The 13,478-nt window shown below is 37.5% G+C and overlaps 1 protein-coding gene across 1 annotated transcript in view; it reads left to right on the top strand.

The window, feature by feature from the left end:
• The first annotated feature begins 1,648 nt into the window (after nt 1-1,648).
• The window catches only part of CFAP46 (cilia and flagella associated protein 46), a 72,576-nt gene continuing 60,746 nt past the window's right edge, over nt 1,649-13,478 (top strand). Inside the window, exons 1-9 of the mRNA XM_039554394.1 lie at nt 1,649-1,976; nt 2,321-2,445; nt 3,426-3,557; nt 6,413-6,477; nt 6,977-7,141; nt 8,455-8,578; nt 9,938-10,032; nt 10,815-10,922; nt 11,935-12,034. Coding sequence (XP_039410328.1) covers nt 1,928-1,976; nt 2,321-2,445; nt 3,426-3,557; nt 6,413-6,477; nt 6,977-7,141; nt 8,455-8,578; nt 9,938-10,032; nt 10,815-10,922; nt 11,935-12,034 — 963 coding nt within the window. The 5' untranslated portion in view covers nt 1,649-1,927. The remainder of the gene's footprint in view (nt 1,977-2,320; nt 2,446-3,425; nt 3,558-6,412; nt 6,478-6,976; nt 7,142-8,454; nt 8,579-9,937; nt 10,033-10,814; nt 10,923-11,934; nt 12,035-13,478) is intronic.

The following is a 13,478-nucleotide window of genomic DNA, read 5'->3' on the forward strand; positions in this document are numbered from 1 at the left end:
GGACACAGACCCTTTAGCGAAAGCTGCCAGCAATTTGCCACTGGTTTCTAGTTTATAAAGTATCAGGAGATCATAACTGTTGTTGGGTAACAACTGGGAGGATGAAAACCTATATCTTAGTTTCCAGATTTGAGTACCAGTCATTCTACATTGGGTTACAATTTAAGAGAAGTCAAAAAGTTTAGTGAAGTGATAGATGACCACCCCCGCCCAAATCTACAATTTTTTTAAAATCAGTTCTTTGATTTAATTTCTTTCAGTTCATTTAAAAATTAATTCCAATAGTTGATTTTAACTTGGTCTTGTTTGTTTCCTTTCTATGTTTTCCTCGTCATTTTACCATGACATAAGTAGTAGATTTTGATAGTTACTTTTCTATCACAAACCAAGTGACCACTTTTCATTATATAGCAGCCAGTAATTTTCCATTGAAATTGGGGATAATACAGCCAGAGTCTTAGCACAGGTATTTCATGGGGATGAATAATAAATAGAAAAATTTCAGATGTTTATATTATGGTGGTGCCATTTTGGCTATTATCTACATTACAGAAGTCAGTTGAGTAAGTTGAGCTTTCACATACTCATTTCTATATGAGAAGACACTAGTCTTACCCGAGTCTGGGATTCTGCCAACAGACATCCAGAAGTGTCTGGCCTGTAGCTGAGTAAGAGTTACAAAGTTTGGCTACAAACAACATATATGTATATCATGGTAAGCCACAGTAAACATTATAATTACATAATTGCACAAGACCAATATATTGCTTTCTGCTTCAGAAATCGACGCAGGTTTGCTACAGGGGTTTTTTTCTTGCCCACCTAGTTTCAGATTAGTTTTATTTCTGTTAATTAATATTCCTAGAAGCAAGACAGTTACTCAATTTATATGGGCCCTGTGGCCAGGGAGGGGTTATGCAGTACAGGTAGGGACTGAATCTACTCCTGAATTCTTTACAGACCCTTGTACTGGAATAGCCTACTGGTACAGAATTGCAGTCTACCTTAAAGAGCAAAGGATTTAGGTTTAAAATTGAATTTATGTATGTAAACCTTTAACTTGTCTTCATGACCACAATGATTTCCCTCAGAGGATCTGGTATGACTCAGTAGCTGAGGGGCAGTGGTGAGGCTCTAAACAGTTCCTTTGGTATATCTTGATGTCAGGCATCTTTTCTTTTCTTTTCTTTTCTTTTCTTTTCTTTTCTTTTCTTTTCTTTTCTTTTCTTTTCTTTTCTTTTCTTTTCTTTTCTTTTCTTTTCTTTTCTTTTCTTTTCTTTTCTTTTCTTTTCTTTTCTTTTCTTTTCCCTGAAGGTTTATTTACCCTCACCTATGACTTCTTCCTGCACTGGCAGATATGATCCAAATGTTCTTGGGCATTTTGTTCTGCTTTAATTCAAAGGTTCAGCCACTGGTGGTGTATGCTTTATTTCAAAAGGTTTCGCCTTAGAAGCTCTCAAGACGGGGACAAAAATTACTGGTGACAGCACTGCTTTCATCTGCAGGAAGCCATCAATCGTTGCCTATGTCAGCCCTTGAGCCCGTGCCCGCCCGCTCTCGGTGCCGCCGGTGCCGCGGCGGGTTCCTAACGGCTTCCCCGCCCGACGGGGCCGCGGGGGCGGCTCCCTCCCGGCTCGCTCGGCCCCTCGAGCGAGGCCGGAGGGCGAGGGCGAGAGAGAGGGAGGGCGAGAGGGAGGGAGAGAGGGAAGGTAGGTCCGTGTGTGTTGTGGGAAGGCTGCCGGGATACGCGCCTGTGTTGTGGAAACCGCGAACGGCCGAGGGGCCGCCTGCGGGTCTCTGGCGGATACCGCTGACAGCCGGTTCCCTCGGCTGTCCGGGCAAGCGTTCGGGACCTCCGGAAAGGCCTCGCGCTCGCGTCTTGGAGCTGCCCCATGCCCCTCGCGGGGAAGCCTCGTCCAGCGGCGGGATGGACCTGGCGGTGAGGGAGCGGCTGCTCGCGGCAGAGAGCGGAGGAGGTGAGCGGGCGGCCGGCGGCTGCGACCTTGAGCCCATCTTCAAAAAGAAGTGAAATTAAAATCCCACTTCAAACAGGGAAATAGCTTGATCCTAATCTGTTTTCTAAGTTCACTTTCTAGTGTGCTAACGTTAGTGATTTTAAATAGCAAGAGAGTTGTTAATTCTTCATCTTAGAATCATGCCTAACTGCGAACAACGAACAACGTGTGTGTGACATTGTTTTCCTTAAACATTCTTAAATTATTTCTGCAAAGGAGAGACTGCATATCACGTGGCTCGTTTGAACACAATCATGTCAGTACACCTGGAAGCAAAAATTCTTCATTCCTTTTTTTTATTTCAGATGTTCAGGCTTTGAAGAATGCTTACGAGTTGATCAAATCAGCCAGTCAAGGACAATCTGCACTTGACTCGTCAGATAACATCAGCACCGACTTATATGTTTTATGTGCTGAACAAGCACTTCGGGTTTGTAATTTAGGTCTTTTAGCAGTATTGAATGAAAACATGTATAGATACACTGTATTTACAGCCGTTACAGTTACTACTTTAAAAATCTCAGAAGTACCTGAGGAAAGTATGACACTGTTCTGGTTTTGGAGAGCAATTGTTTAAACATGCATTTTCCATTAAAACTCAGCCCTTAAATTATCATTTCTTTACAGTCCATCAGCAAGGTGTGGTTTGTGAAGTTTGTAATTAGAACAAAATTAGCAAGGTGTACCATAGTATATAAAAAAAACTTTGCTATGCCTGTTTTTTCTTGTTATGGAAAACTTAACATTAAGCAATTTGGTTATGACTGAAGAAAATATGTTCAAGAAGGCAAAAGAACCCTAATAAAAAATAATAATGACCCTGGTACATTCTAATTATGAAAGGTTGTTGCTAATTGAAATGACTTCTATAAAATGTGGTAGAGATTTTTAATTTTGAAGTACTTGTTAATTTTCAATCTACGAAGATAAGTGACTGGGTTTTTAGCAGACAGAGTTTGTAGTAAAACATTTTTTTCCCCCCAAGCTGCAATCCCATCAAAATCTGTCTATGGTCTGAAAATTGAGATGTAGCACTGACAAATCCTGCCAGCTAATATCCCTCCTTAAAAAAAAGCCCAAAATTCTGTTAAGAATTTTGTCTTTATGTTAACAATTGTGTTTAAAAAGGAAACATTTTTTGGATACTGTAAGCAGTTCTATGACTGACTGAGGAGTTTTGTTAAATAAAGAAGCTATCTTTTTACATACATTTGGAATGACAAAACTATGCCTTTAATAAATTGTAATGGGCTTATACCACAACTGGTATGCATCTCTACGGAATATTGCTTGCATACTGTTACGGAGTTAGATGTTACCCTTGATTAGGCATGCATTTTTAAAAGCTAACAATTCCTAATTATTAGTTGCATTTAAAAAAAATATTAAAATGCTTGTTTTGGGTTTTAGCTGGGATATCTGGAAATCAGCAGTGACTGTCTGCAGATGTATTTTAAAGGAAGATTTCCTGTGAACCAGTTTCTTGGCAGAGCATATTTGTGCCAAGGCCAGTTGCATGCTCCACACTCTACAGATAATTTGGTGAGAAATTACAAAGGCTGCTTTATATTAAGCCTGTTTTTATGGGTATTTATTCCTAGGTTTTTATGTGTTGCTTTCAGTCATTTAAAATACACAAGGATAATCAGGACTGTGGGAAAAATCAAAGGAAAATATATTAACAAGTAGTTTGTGAGTAAACAAAACTTGCCATCTGAATCAGACTAATATTTCAAATATTTTGGAGAAGACAATAAAAAAGAATGCTTGCAAAATTTTTCAGGTGGTCGATTGTTTTAAGTCACCCTTTTAACTTTTTACTTAAATATGGTCCTTTCAGACCAAATTAGCTGTAACTGTTAAAATAATTGCCGGTTTTATTGGGGAAGCATTTCATGGGCTTGTGGGAAGTGGTGGACTGAAAAGGCCCTCAGAGAGGTTGTACAGTTCATTTCTGTGGCAGTGTACTTCCAGCATTCATCAGTAACATTTCCACGTAGTACATGGATTTGGCTTTTTGTAGTGAGAGGTGGTAGCAGCTCAGCAGGATACTTCTGCTTCTGTGTGTTGCTTTTAGGTGTTACAATTCCCTATATATGAAAAGTTTGCCGATTTTAAAATGGAGTGGGATCTGTTTTCTGTCTTCAGTGTTTCACTTGTCCTTGTACTGTGGTCAGTCAGCTTTGATCATCTGTTAATGGTATCTAGCCCCTGAAAATAGCCTTAACAGATGTTAGAATCATAGAGTATTCTGAGTTGGAGGGGACACGCAAAGATCATCAGAGTCCAACTCCTGGCCCTGCATACGACAACCCCAAAAATCCCACCCTGTGCCTGAGAGAGTTGTCCAAATGCTCCTTGAGCTCTGTCAGCCTTGGCACCATGAACGCTGCCCTGGGGAGCCTGTTCCAGTGCCCAACCACCCTGTGGGGAAAGAACCTTTTCCTTCTGTCCAGCCTAAGCCTTGACACAGCTCCAGCAGTTCCCCCGGATCCTGTTCCCGGTTATGGAGAGCAGAGGTCAGTGCTGCCCCTCCACTCTCCCTCAGGAGGAAGCTGCAGAATGTGATGAGGTCTCCCCTCAGACTCCTCCAGGCAAAATAAACCAAGGGACCTCAGCCAGACCTCATATGGTTTCCCTACTAGGCCTTTACCATCTTTGTAAATCATAGTTTGTGTTACTTGTGTTAACAAATACGCCTGACAGAGGTTTTAGTAGTTTCTTTGAATAATGTTTGAACTAACTTTCAAGCTAGAATCTTTTCTCTGTTACATTTTCTGTACTTTCTTTCTTCTATGAGCACACGTGCAGAATAACTGGTCAATGGTCACTTTAAGACTTCATGCATGTTTCTAATGTCCATATGTTTCTAAATTAACAAACTATTCGGTGATGTTTTGTGAATCTCAATCAAAATTTTCTGTTTTCTTCTTGACTCTTGCTAAATTCTTAGAAGTTAAGGATGGTCTCAGATTGTGCAGTCCTGCCTTGGTTCCTTGTGTCATGTGTTGTAATGATCTTTTAAGATAGACTTCACATCAGTTGTAAAGCCTTTTCGCTAGATAAATGTTCCTAGATAATTTACGAAAAAAGGAGTGGCACAACATCTCATGCTGTGCGACTAAGTAATCATCATTCACTTAGAAAAGATAAATCTGTCCTTATTTTGGTTTCCATCCTAAGGAACCCTTCTTAATTGGTTAAGATACTTGTGTTCTTAATTTTAGGATGCTTGGGTTCTTAAGGGCCAAGTGCAACTTCTTTACTTCAGTACATATTTCATCTCTGGTTTTCTCTGTGTCTGGGCAGTTCCCACTTGGTGTTCAGTACCCTTCTTACACCATTCCAGAACTCAATAAGTCAGTCCCAATTCTCTTGGAGATTTTAGTTTCTCTTTTCTAGCATACTGTAGAGACCCCCTCTGGTATCATCCCATTCCTGCACCTCCAGCTCCACCTCGGCTTCGGTATTTGCGCTGCATCCTTCTCCTACACTTTCAAAAATCCCTTTTTACTATCTTACCCATCTTCTTTACACCCTCCCTTCAGGAGTTTGTACATACTGATGAGGCCTTCCCTGAGTTGCCTTCTTCAGGCTCAACAGTCTCAGCTCTCTGTCTTTCCCCATAGGAGAGATACTTCAGTTCTGTTTTGAACTTTGCAGCCCTGTGTTGGACTCTCCATAGCATCCATGTCTCTCTCATACTGAGGAGCCTGGAACTGGGAACAGTGCTCCTGGTGTGGCCTCACCAACGCTGAGTAGAAGGGAAGGATCCCATCCCTCAACCTGCTGGCCAAACTCGTCCTAAGGCATCCCTGGACACGGTCAGCAACCTTTGCAGCAAAGGGTATGCTGCTGGCTGATATTCTTCAACTTGGTGTCCACCGGGACGTCTAGTTCCTCCCCTAAAGAGCGGGCTCCCAGCTCCTTCAATGATAAAAAGGCATGTCTGACACATCGTTCAGTTGACAAATTCTTGTTGGAACTTTTTTGAAGAAAATTATTCCTCAAGATTTTTAATGGGACAAATGACTATAACTTTTTTCCCCCTGGATTTGCTCTTGGATATTTCTGAACTTCGTTTGCTGGAAGCTTAAAAAGTATGCAGCTTTGTAGGTGTGGAAAATTTCAGTCCCAATAATTAATATCTGGTAGAAATGAAAGAAGCTGAAAATACCGTCTTAAAGTTAGAAACCAGAAAAACACATTAATAGGCTATCAACCAGTTTTTAGTTATTCTGTTTCTATAGCAACAGCTTACTATGGCAGTATGTTTTAGCTGAGATTGGTCTGAAAATAAAATTTATGAAATATGAACATACTAAAATAGGAAAAGAATGTACTGATTTATAAAAGCCATATTCAAATTGTACTAGCTTTTCTTTGTTTTATTCTAGGAAGAGTTTGAAAAGTTTGTGCTCTCTTTTATGAAGGCAATAGATTTTGCATCCCATGACAGAAGGTAAGCCCTACTGATAGGATTAACTCTGAATCCCAGGAAATGCTACTGATCTGGCTTTTCAATTGTGTGTCTCGATTTTCATTAGGAGTTGTGTTGTTTGGGGATTTTCTTTAGATCTTTCCTTCCATTTTGTAACTTCTGTTACTGCTGTGAGTGCTGTAACAACGTAAGAATACTGAAGTCTTACATTGACAGGATGAATAATCCTGTTCAAAGCTGGCAAATATCTCAGCATTTCTTACCCTTTTACAGTTGCGATTTATAGAACCAGAGCACCATCTTAGCTTATTTTTAAGTGGTTAATTATTGGGTATAGTTGCAAGAGTAACCATATTCTTCTTGTGCTGTACTTGTATTCTCAGTTCTTAGTCAGGATTTCTTCCAATGAAAACAAAAGTTGCACTTTTTAACTTCCTAGATGTGTCTTACAGTGCTCAAGCTGTAATTTTATGTTTATTCAAGTTCATGAAATACTAAATTTTTGATTCTTATTTTTCAGGTATTTTTTTTTGATATATAATGCCTCAGTTCTTTATTGGCAACTTGTGAGGCCATTTCTTAAGCCTGGATTCCGCTATTGCCTTATTCCCAGCCTTTCACAGATTGTTACAGCATTAAACCAAATTGAAGAGCAAGACAGGGAATGGCGAGCAGAACTCATGATGTAAGTTTAACTGTATTTTTTCATATGGGCATTCTGTAGTCCTTTTGGGACTGTTACCTGAGGTAGTCTTTAATAAGGTATTTTTCACTGGTAATGTTGCAGACGTATTTATTGTGAGAAGCTTAATTCATAACTTTTTAAAGAGACATAAATGTACTGCACATAAAAGGTGCTTCATTTCAGTATTTACTTTAAGCCTGAAGTTTTAGTGGCAGAGACAGCTGTGACCTAGATCAGATCTGAGGTTTCACAGTCTCTTTGGATGTAGTGTTTGAGTCATTGATAGTCATTGGAAATAAATGATGTATAAATACCAATGTATTATCATTCTCACATTTCCTGAGCAAAGCTGGAGCATAAACCTTGAGGTAACTGTACTGAGGGAAATAGTTTTATGTGCAAAAGGTGGAGTGTCCATGTAATTTTTCAAGGTCCCACAACCTTTTCTCAGAGATGTTTTGATCCGCTATTCGACAGACTGATTCCAGTTCCTCTTGCATTTCTACCATAGTTTTTACGTTTCTCTTTGTGAACTTTTCTGTTTCTTTACTCTGTGACTGTTGTTTATTGCTATGTAGCATTTTCTTTATAAGCTGAAACTGGAGGGAAGTAACAAAACATTCCGAGGGGTATGCTAAGGACTATCTAGAATACCATGCATGCAGTTTCTTGGTACCAAACATACTCTTGCTGAGGAGTTGATGAGAACAAACACATACTCACAGTGTGTTTGTGTTATAAAACTAATGCATTTTTTTCCTAAAGTTGTATTTATTTTTAAAATATTTTTTATTATGATTATCGTTGTTGTTGTTAATTTATGTCATGGAATCACAGGCTCTTTTTCAGTTAAATCAGATAAAGTATATAAAATCCAGTAGATATATTGCAGTTTCCAATATGAACAGTTTTCTTTTGCTAAATGGCTTTGAAATACTAGCCTTTCTGGTAGCTAAGGGAGAACCTTAGGATACATCTCACAGAAATGTTTTTTTCATACACTTTTAAATAATTGATCTTTTTAATTATGGGTATCTTGTTGAGAAAAGTTTTCACAAAAAACCTGCAAATTTCCCAAGATTCTTGTTGCAATCTGCACTAAATATGTGTTAGCAGCTGCATATATCTGGAAAAAACAAAGATGTAGAAGTTAGAGGATCTCTTTTGTGTTGAGTCAATGCATTAGAGCACTAATCACTTGTACTGCATTTAGAAATGGTACCTTGAATACAAAGAGTATTAAAAAAAATAAATAAGAATTATTTCGGGATGTGTTAATAAATATTTCATACCAACATTCTTTTGATCTGCAGAAATTTACTTGAGTGCTTCCTTGATGCTTCAGAACTGGAAGAAGCAAAAGAGTTTTCATCTACTGCTGCAATCTTTATTAAGGAAAATGTTCCAGATAAATACTCTCAAATATTTTCTTTAATGGTAATGCTGAAAAATATTTTAACCTCCCATTAAGACAGGAGCTTTGTCTACAGTTCATAAGATTGTAGTTATAAATGTTATATAAGCTGTTTTCTTCATTTAAATTTTGTGAGTTACCAAACAATTCTGTAGATATGCAGAGATTTTCACAAATTGTATATTTTTGATATTATAAGCTCCCTACTGCTCCATGGTCTTTTAATGAATCATAATATAATGGGAATAACTGTGGCTAACCCTAACAATTCTGTTTCGGGTTAATTACTATTGAAAGAGTAGGTGTAGCGAGAGCAATTTAACCTGACATGCCACAGAGGGCATATTTAGTATCTCTTGACTTTTCTCATGCTGATAAATACTTAAGTGATCCAGCTTGTACCCTATAAATAATTCTGGAAATTGGAGGATATGACAATAGATCACATTTCTTGCATGCCCTTAACTCGAGAAATAAGAGGGTGAAGACAAAGGTGGCAAAAGCAGAAAGAGGCAAATAAAACTCAGAAGCTGCGTGCAGGCGTATTTTCTTTCATTCTACTACACTGTCTGTTGTCTTTTCCTGTCCACCCCCCAATCAGTACATTTCAAAAGTGTATTGTTTATATTTCAAGATTCTCTATTTGAATTAAGAGAACTAATATACAGCGTTCCAGAGGTGTGATAACAATGAAGTAATCACACTGGGGCAAGCTTGAAATTCCTTTTGTATGTTTTAGAAGAATTGTTGAGCAGAGCTGTTTGACAACATCCTTAAAGAGAAGAATGAAGTAGTTCTAAAATTGTGCTTGGGCTACAGAAGTATGATCCAAACTATTGAGTGCCTTAGTAGCAGCATACTGAAGTCCTGCAAAATTTAGTGTTCCAGTACAGCTTAAGTAATCAGTATTGATAGCTGTGGGCAGTCAGTGTGAGAGTAAGAAGAAATGATTTGCACACTATTAACGTGTAAGTCTGCACTTAAATTGAAGTAACTGCAGTTTATTTTAATGTCTTCATAGTACTTCTTTTCCTGCCTATAATCTACAGGTACGGATTTGGCTTGTTTCTTACAGTTGGATGAGATGATTTCAGAATGAGTTCTATCAAAAGGTGTTAAAAATGCATTAATTAGAATTCTAATTCAGAAGGTAGTTCCACATTTATATTTCTGCTAATAGTTCTGATCCTGACTATTGGAAGGTCAGTATAGCTCTACTAGGTGATGTTTGTATTATCTATGCAGAACAACATAGATTATCATAGTAGCCACCTTGCCCTTGAAGTCCATAAGAACAGTCAACACACCTGCTTTATTTTATTTTATTGAGTGTTTTTCCTTTGCTTATTTAATCAAATAATAATTAAATTGTTATTTTATAGGTGTATCACCAACTAATGGATATTTCCCAGGCAGAGAAGGAAATACAAAATTCCATCCATCTTTCAGTTATTTATAAAATGCAGATGTTAAAGTTGTAAGTATGAAAATGTATCCTTCCACTTGTAATTTGATGCTGCATATTATAGAGGTACAATCAGGTTCTGGGATCCCACATGCTTGTAGAAAAATCTACTGCAGAGATTAATTCCTCAAGAGGAAAATTATAACGACAGTTTGGGTAGTAACTGTCAGGTCTGTCTAGAGAACAGCCTCATCTAAAAAGTGAGCTAGCTCTTTGGGAATGTAGGGATTAGTGTGTTGTACAGATATTGTCAGGAGAAAGAATTTAAGAGTCTGAAAGACATTTTAATGTCAAAGGGACTCCAGTTCCATCCCCAAGCTGTGTACAAGAAAGTAAAGATGAAGTGGGGAAATCACCTAAAATACAATGTACAAACCATGGAGCGTAATGCTTTTTAAACTCTTCAAATTTTAAAGGCATAAGAAAATTTTGAAATTTAGACTTCACAGCAAAGCCTCATGTAATTTTTTTTCAGTGTCTCAAGATTTCTGCATTTTAAAAATACAGATTCTTTTCTTAGTGGATTAATTTATACTGACATTATGGGAAAGGAGTCTTGCACATAATTTTTTTGTTTTGTCTTTTTCTGGAATAAAATTTACTGTCTGAGAAATTAATTAGCACACTGAATCAGGTTTTATTGGTTTTTTTTCTTGGTTTTTTCAAAATCCAGGTATCCCACTGATACCTTGGAATAAGAGCCATCCATCCTGAAGTTAGGAGAGTTATTTCAAATTTTTAATGCAATATTATTTCTCATGAAAAATTATGACCCAATTCCTCATATGTTGCAGGCAGTGGGACACAAATATATTTCCAAGTGATGCCACCGCAAATCTGAATTCTTTATATGTGCTTTTGAAACAATATGATGTACCTCCAGCATCTGTTCTCAATATGAAGTGAGTTGTATTTGTCATGGCTCCATGGAAGTTGATGATGAAGCCGATCCTGCTTCCATTGAAGTCTGTCAAAATTGCTGATGACCTTGCAGAGATTGAATTCATACTTGTTTGTGTTGTGTTAACACATAGGTCATCTTAAAAAAAGACAAAATCCTATTAGGTTTTGTTACAGAACCCAAGATTAAGTATCTTCTTCCATACAGCTGTTTGTATAACACGATTAAATCTTTCCATAATAATTTCTTATTGATAAAATGAGATTTTTAAAAGGTCTTAAAATTGACATGTGCTTTTCAGACTGTAGTAAATTTTTAACTCTTCCTGGGGCCCTTTCCAACTCTTCAGCATGAGTTCGAAAGACTAAACTGATCGCTATTTCAGTAATTATATCACAGCTGTTACATATGGAAGTAATACTACATTTTTACTCATTAAGGTAAACCCTCTTTGACAATATTCAGGTGTACTACTACTTCTCCTGTTTCAGACAGTAGACTATGCTCATCTGGTTATTTACAGACACCCAGTTAGAACAGTCTCCGTGTGTGTGTCTGTGTTCTTAGTTCCTAGGTAGCAGACTGATGCATTTAACTGCTTTGTGTGCCAGTTCACTGAATTGTATTTCCAAAATTTTCTGCAGTCCTTCTGCAATCTGAAGTTTCTTACTTCACCATGTCTGTGCTTCATGCATTTCATTCTGTATTTTCTGTCTTCTTCAGGAGCTGTTTGTGCAGACTGCATAGGAGTATGCTAATTATTTTCCACAAACAGATTAACTTCCGTATTTTTCATGTAGCCAACTTTGAATTCTTTCCTTTTTCCTTGTTAACTGTGAACATTACTAGTGTAATACTTAGCATTATCATAATAATACCTGTAATATTCATATGACTTCAAGGTTTTCAGATACATTGCACTTGTTGTACATTGTTACTTTCAAATAGTATTTTTTTAATTCCATGAAAGAGCAATATCAAATTCTCTGAGTGATGTTTTTGTATTTTTGAAGGATTCCTTTGATTCTGGAATTAGCTCATTTTTCTCTGAAAGTAAACTGCACTGAACTCGCGGCTCATTGTATACTTGATTTGAAGAGTGCTCGGATTACTGTAAGTTTTAATTATGTGGGTTTGGGGGTTCTTTTACACACGCTCTCACACTCCCACACCCCTTTTGTGTTTATATTTAAAAAATAGTACAAATGGTTCTATGATATTCTGTCCATCTGTGTATTGTTTATATATTAATTGATATAAATAATTATTTGGATACTTGATCTATTCCTAAACTAGAGAAGTACATGCAAGGTCAGAAGGTAGGGTGTGGATAGACCAGGGTGATTAGCAGTGCAGTTTGTTTTGGCAAATAAATATTAACTGTAAATTTTTGCTTCTGTTTTTGAAATGTGACCTGTGCAAGAGTTTGATTGGAAGTTAAATTCAAATTTCTATTATAATGATCCTGCTTTGCATTACTTATAAAATTGAACTTATCCTCTCGGAATTTTTTTTATTCCACGTGTCTGATTCAGGCCCATCATTCTGAACATTTCCTGAAAGTCTAAAATCATATACAAATCCATAGCATTCCACTGGAAGATGTGTTTAAATCCCCTAGATCAAAGATTCACAAGGATTTAATCTGAGTATTTGTGTAGACAGTAGTAGTAAATACCTGCTGTGTGGCAGCAACAGAGAAACTTTACTTCAATTTCAACCTTGTCCATTGGAGTTAATGTGTTATTTAAGTGACCATCTTCAGATTGCCCAGCATCATTTGACATGATTTCTTCATAGTAGAGTGACAGTAATCTATGTCAAAGTTTCAATTCCTTGGCTTTTGCCAAGTACTGATAAATTTGTCTACCATAACATGAATTCCATCTCTGTGTGTATTTGTCATTAAGTTTTGCACAATCTCTTCTCTTTTCCAGTCATGGGGATGTTAAATTACTAAAGGTCATGCTGAGTGATTTGATAATAGCTCATAATGAATTAGGAATGTAGAGGCTGTCTGAATTTCCTCACTACACCAATTTAACCCAAATAGAGCGTATCTTAGATGTTTCTATGATCAATACAGATCATTTATATGATTTAATAGTCAGCTCGTTCCTAAGCTGTTAAAAGTCTAACTTCATTTTTCACTTAAAAGTTTCACTGCCCATCAAGCTGAATCCTTTCTGTCTTGACTAGCACTTGTTTATTCCAAGCATGGGCCTTTTAAATAATATTAATGAGTAAATGGAAGAGGGCAGATTTAAATCAGATACTGTGAAAATGTTCTTCCTTGTGAGAGTGGTGAGGCCCTGGCACAGGTTGCCCAGAAAAGCTGTGGCTGCTCCATCCCTGGAAGTGTTCAAGGCCAGGTTGGACGGGGTTTGGGGCATATTGGGATAGTGGAAGGTGTCCCTACCCATGGCAGGACGTTGGAACTGGATGGGGTTTAAGGTCCCTTCCAACCCAAACCATTCTGTGGTTCTACGATTCTATTAGAACTGAAATCAAATTATGGTATAGGAGGAATCAGGTGTACACTGGTTTTACTACTGCA

This window comes from Corvus cornix, chromosome 6 (assembly GCF_000738735.6).
Source record: "Corvus cornix cornix isolate S_Up_H32 chromosome 6, ASM73873v5, whole genome shotgun sequence".
In the NCBI taxonomy this organism is placed as follows: Eukaryota; Metazoa; Chordata; class Aves; order Passeriformes; family Corvidae; genus Corvus; species Corvus cornix.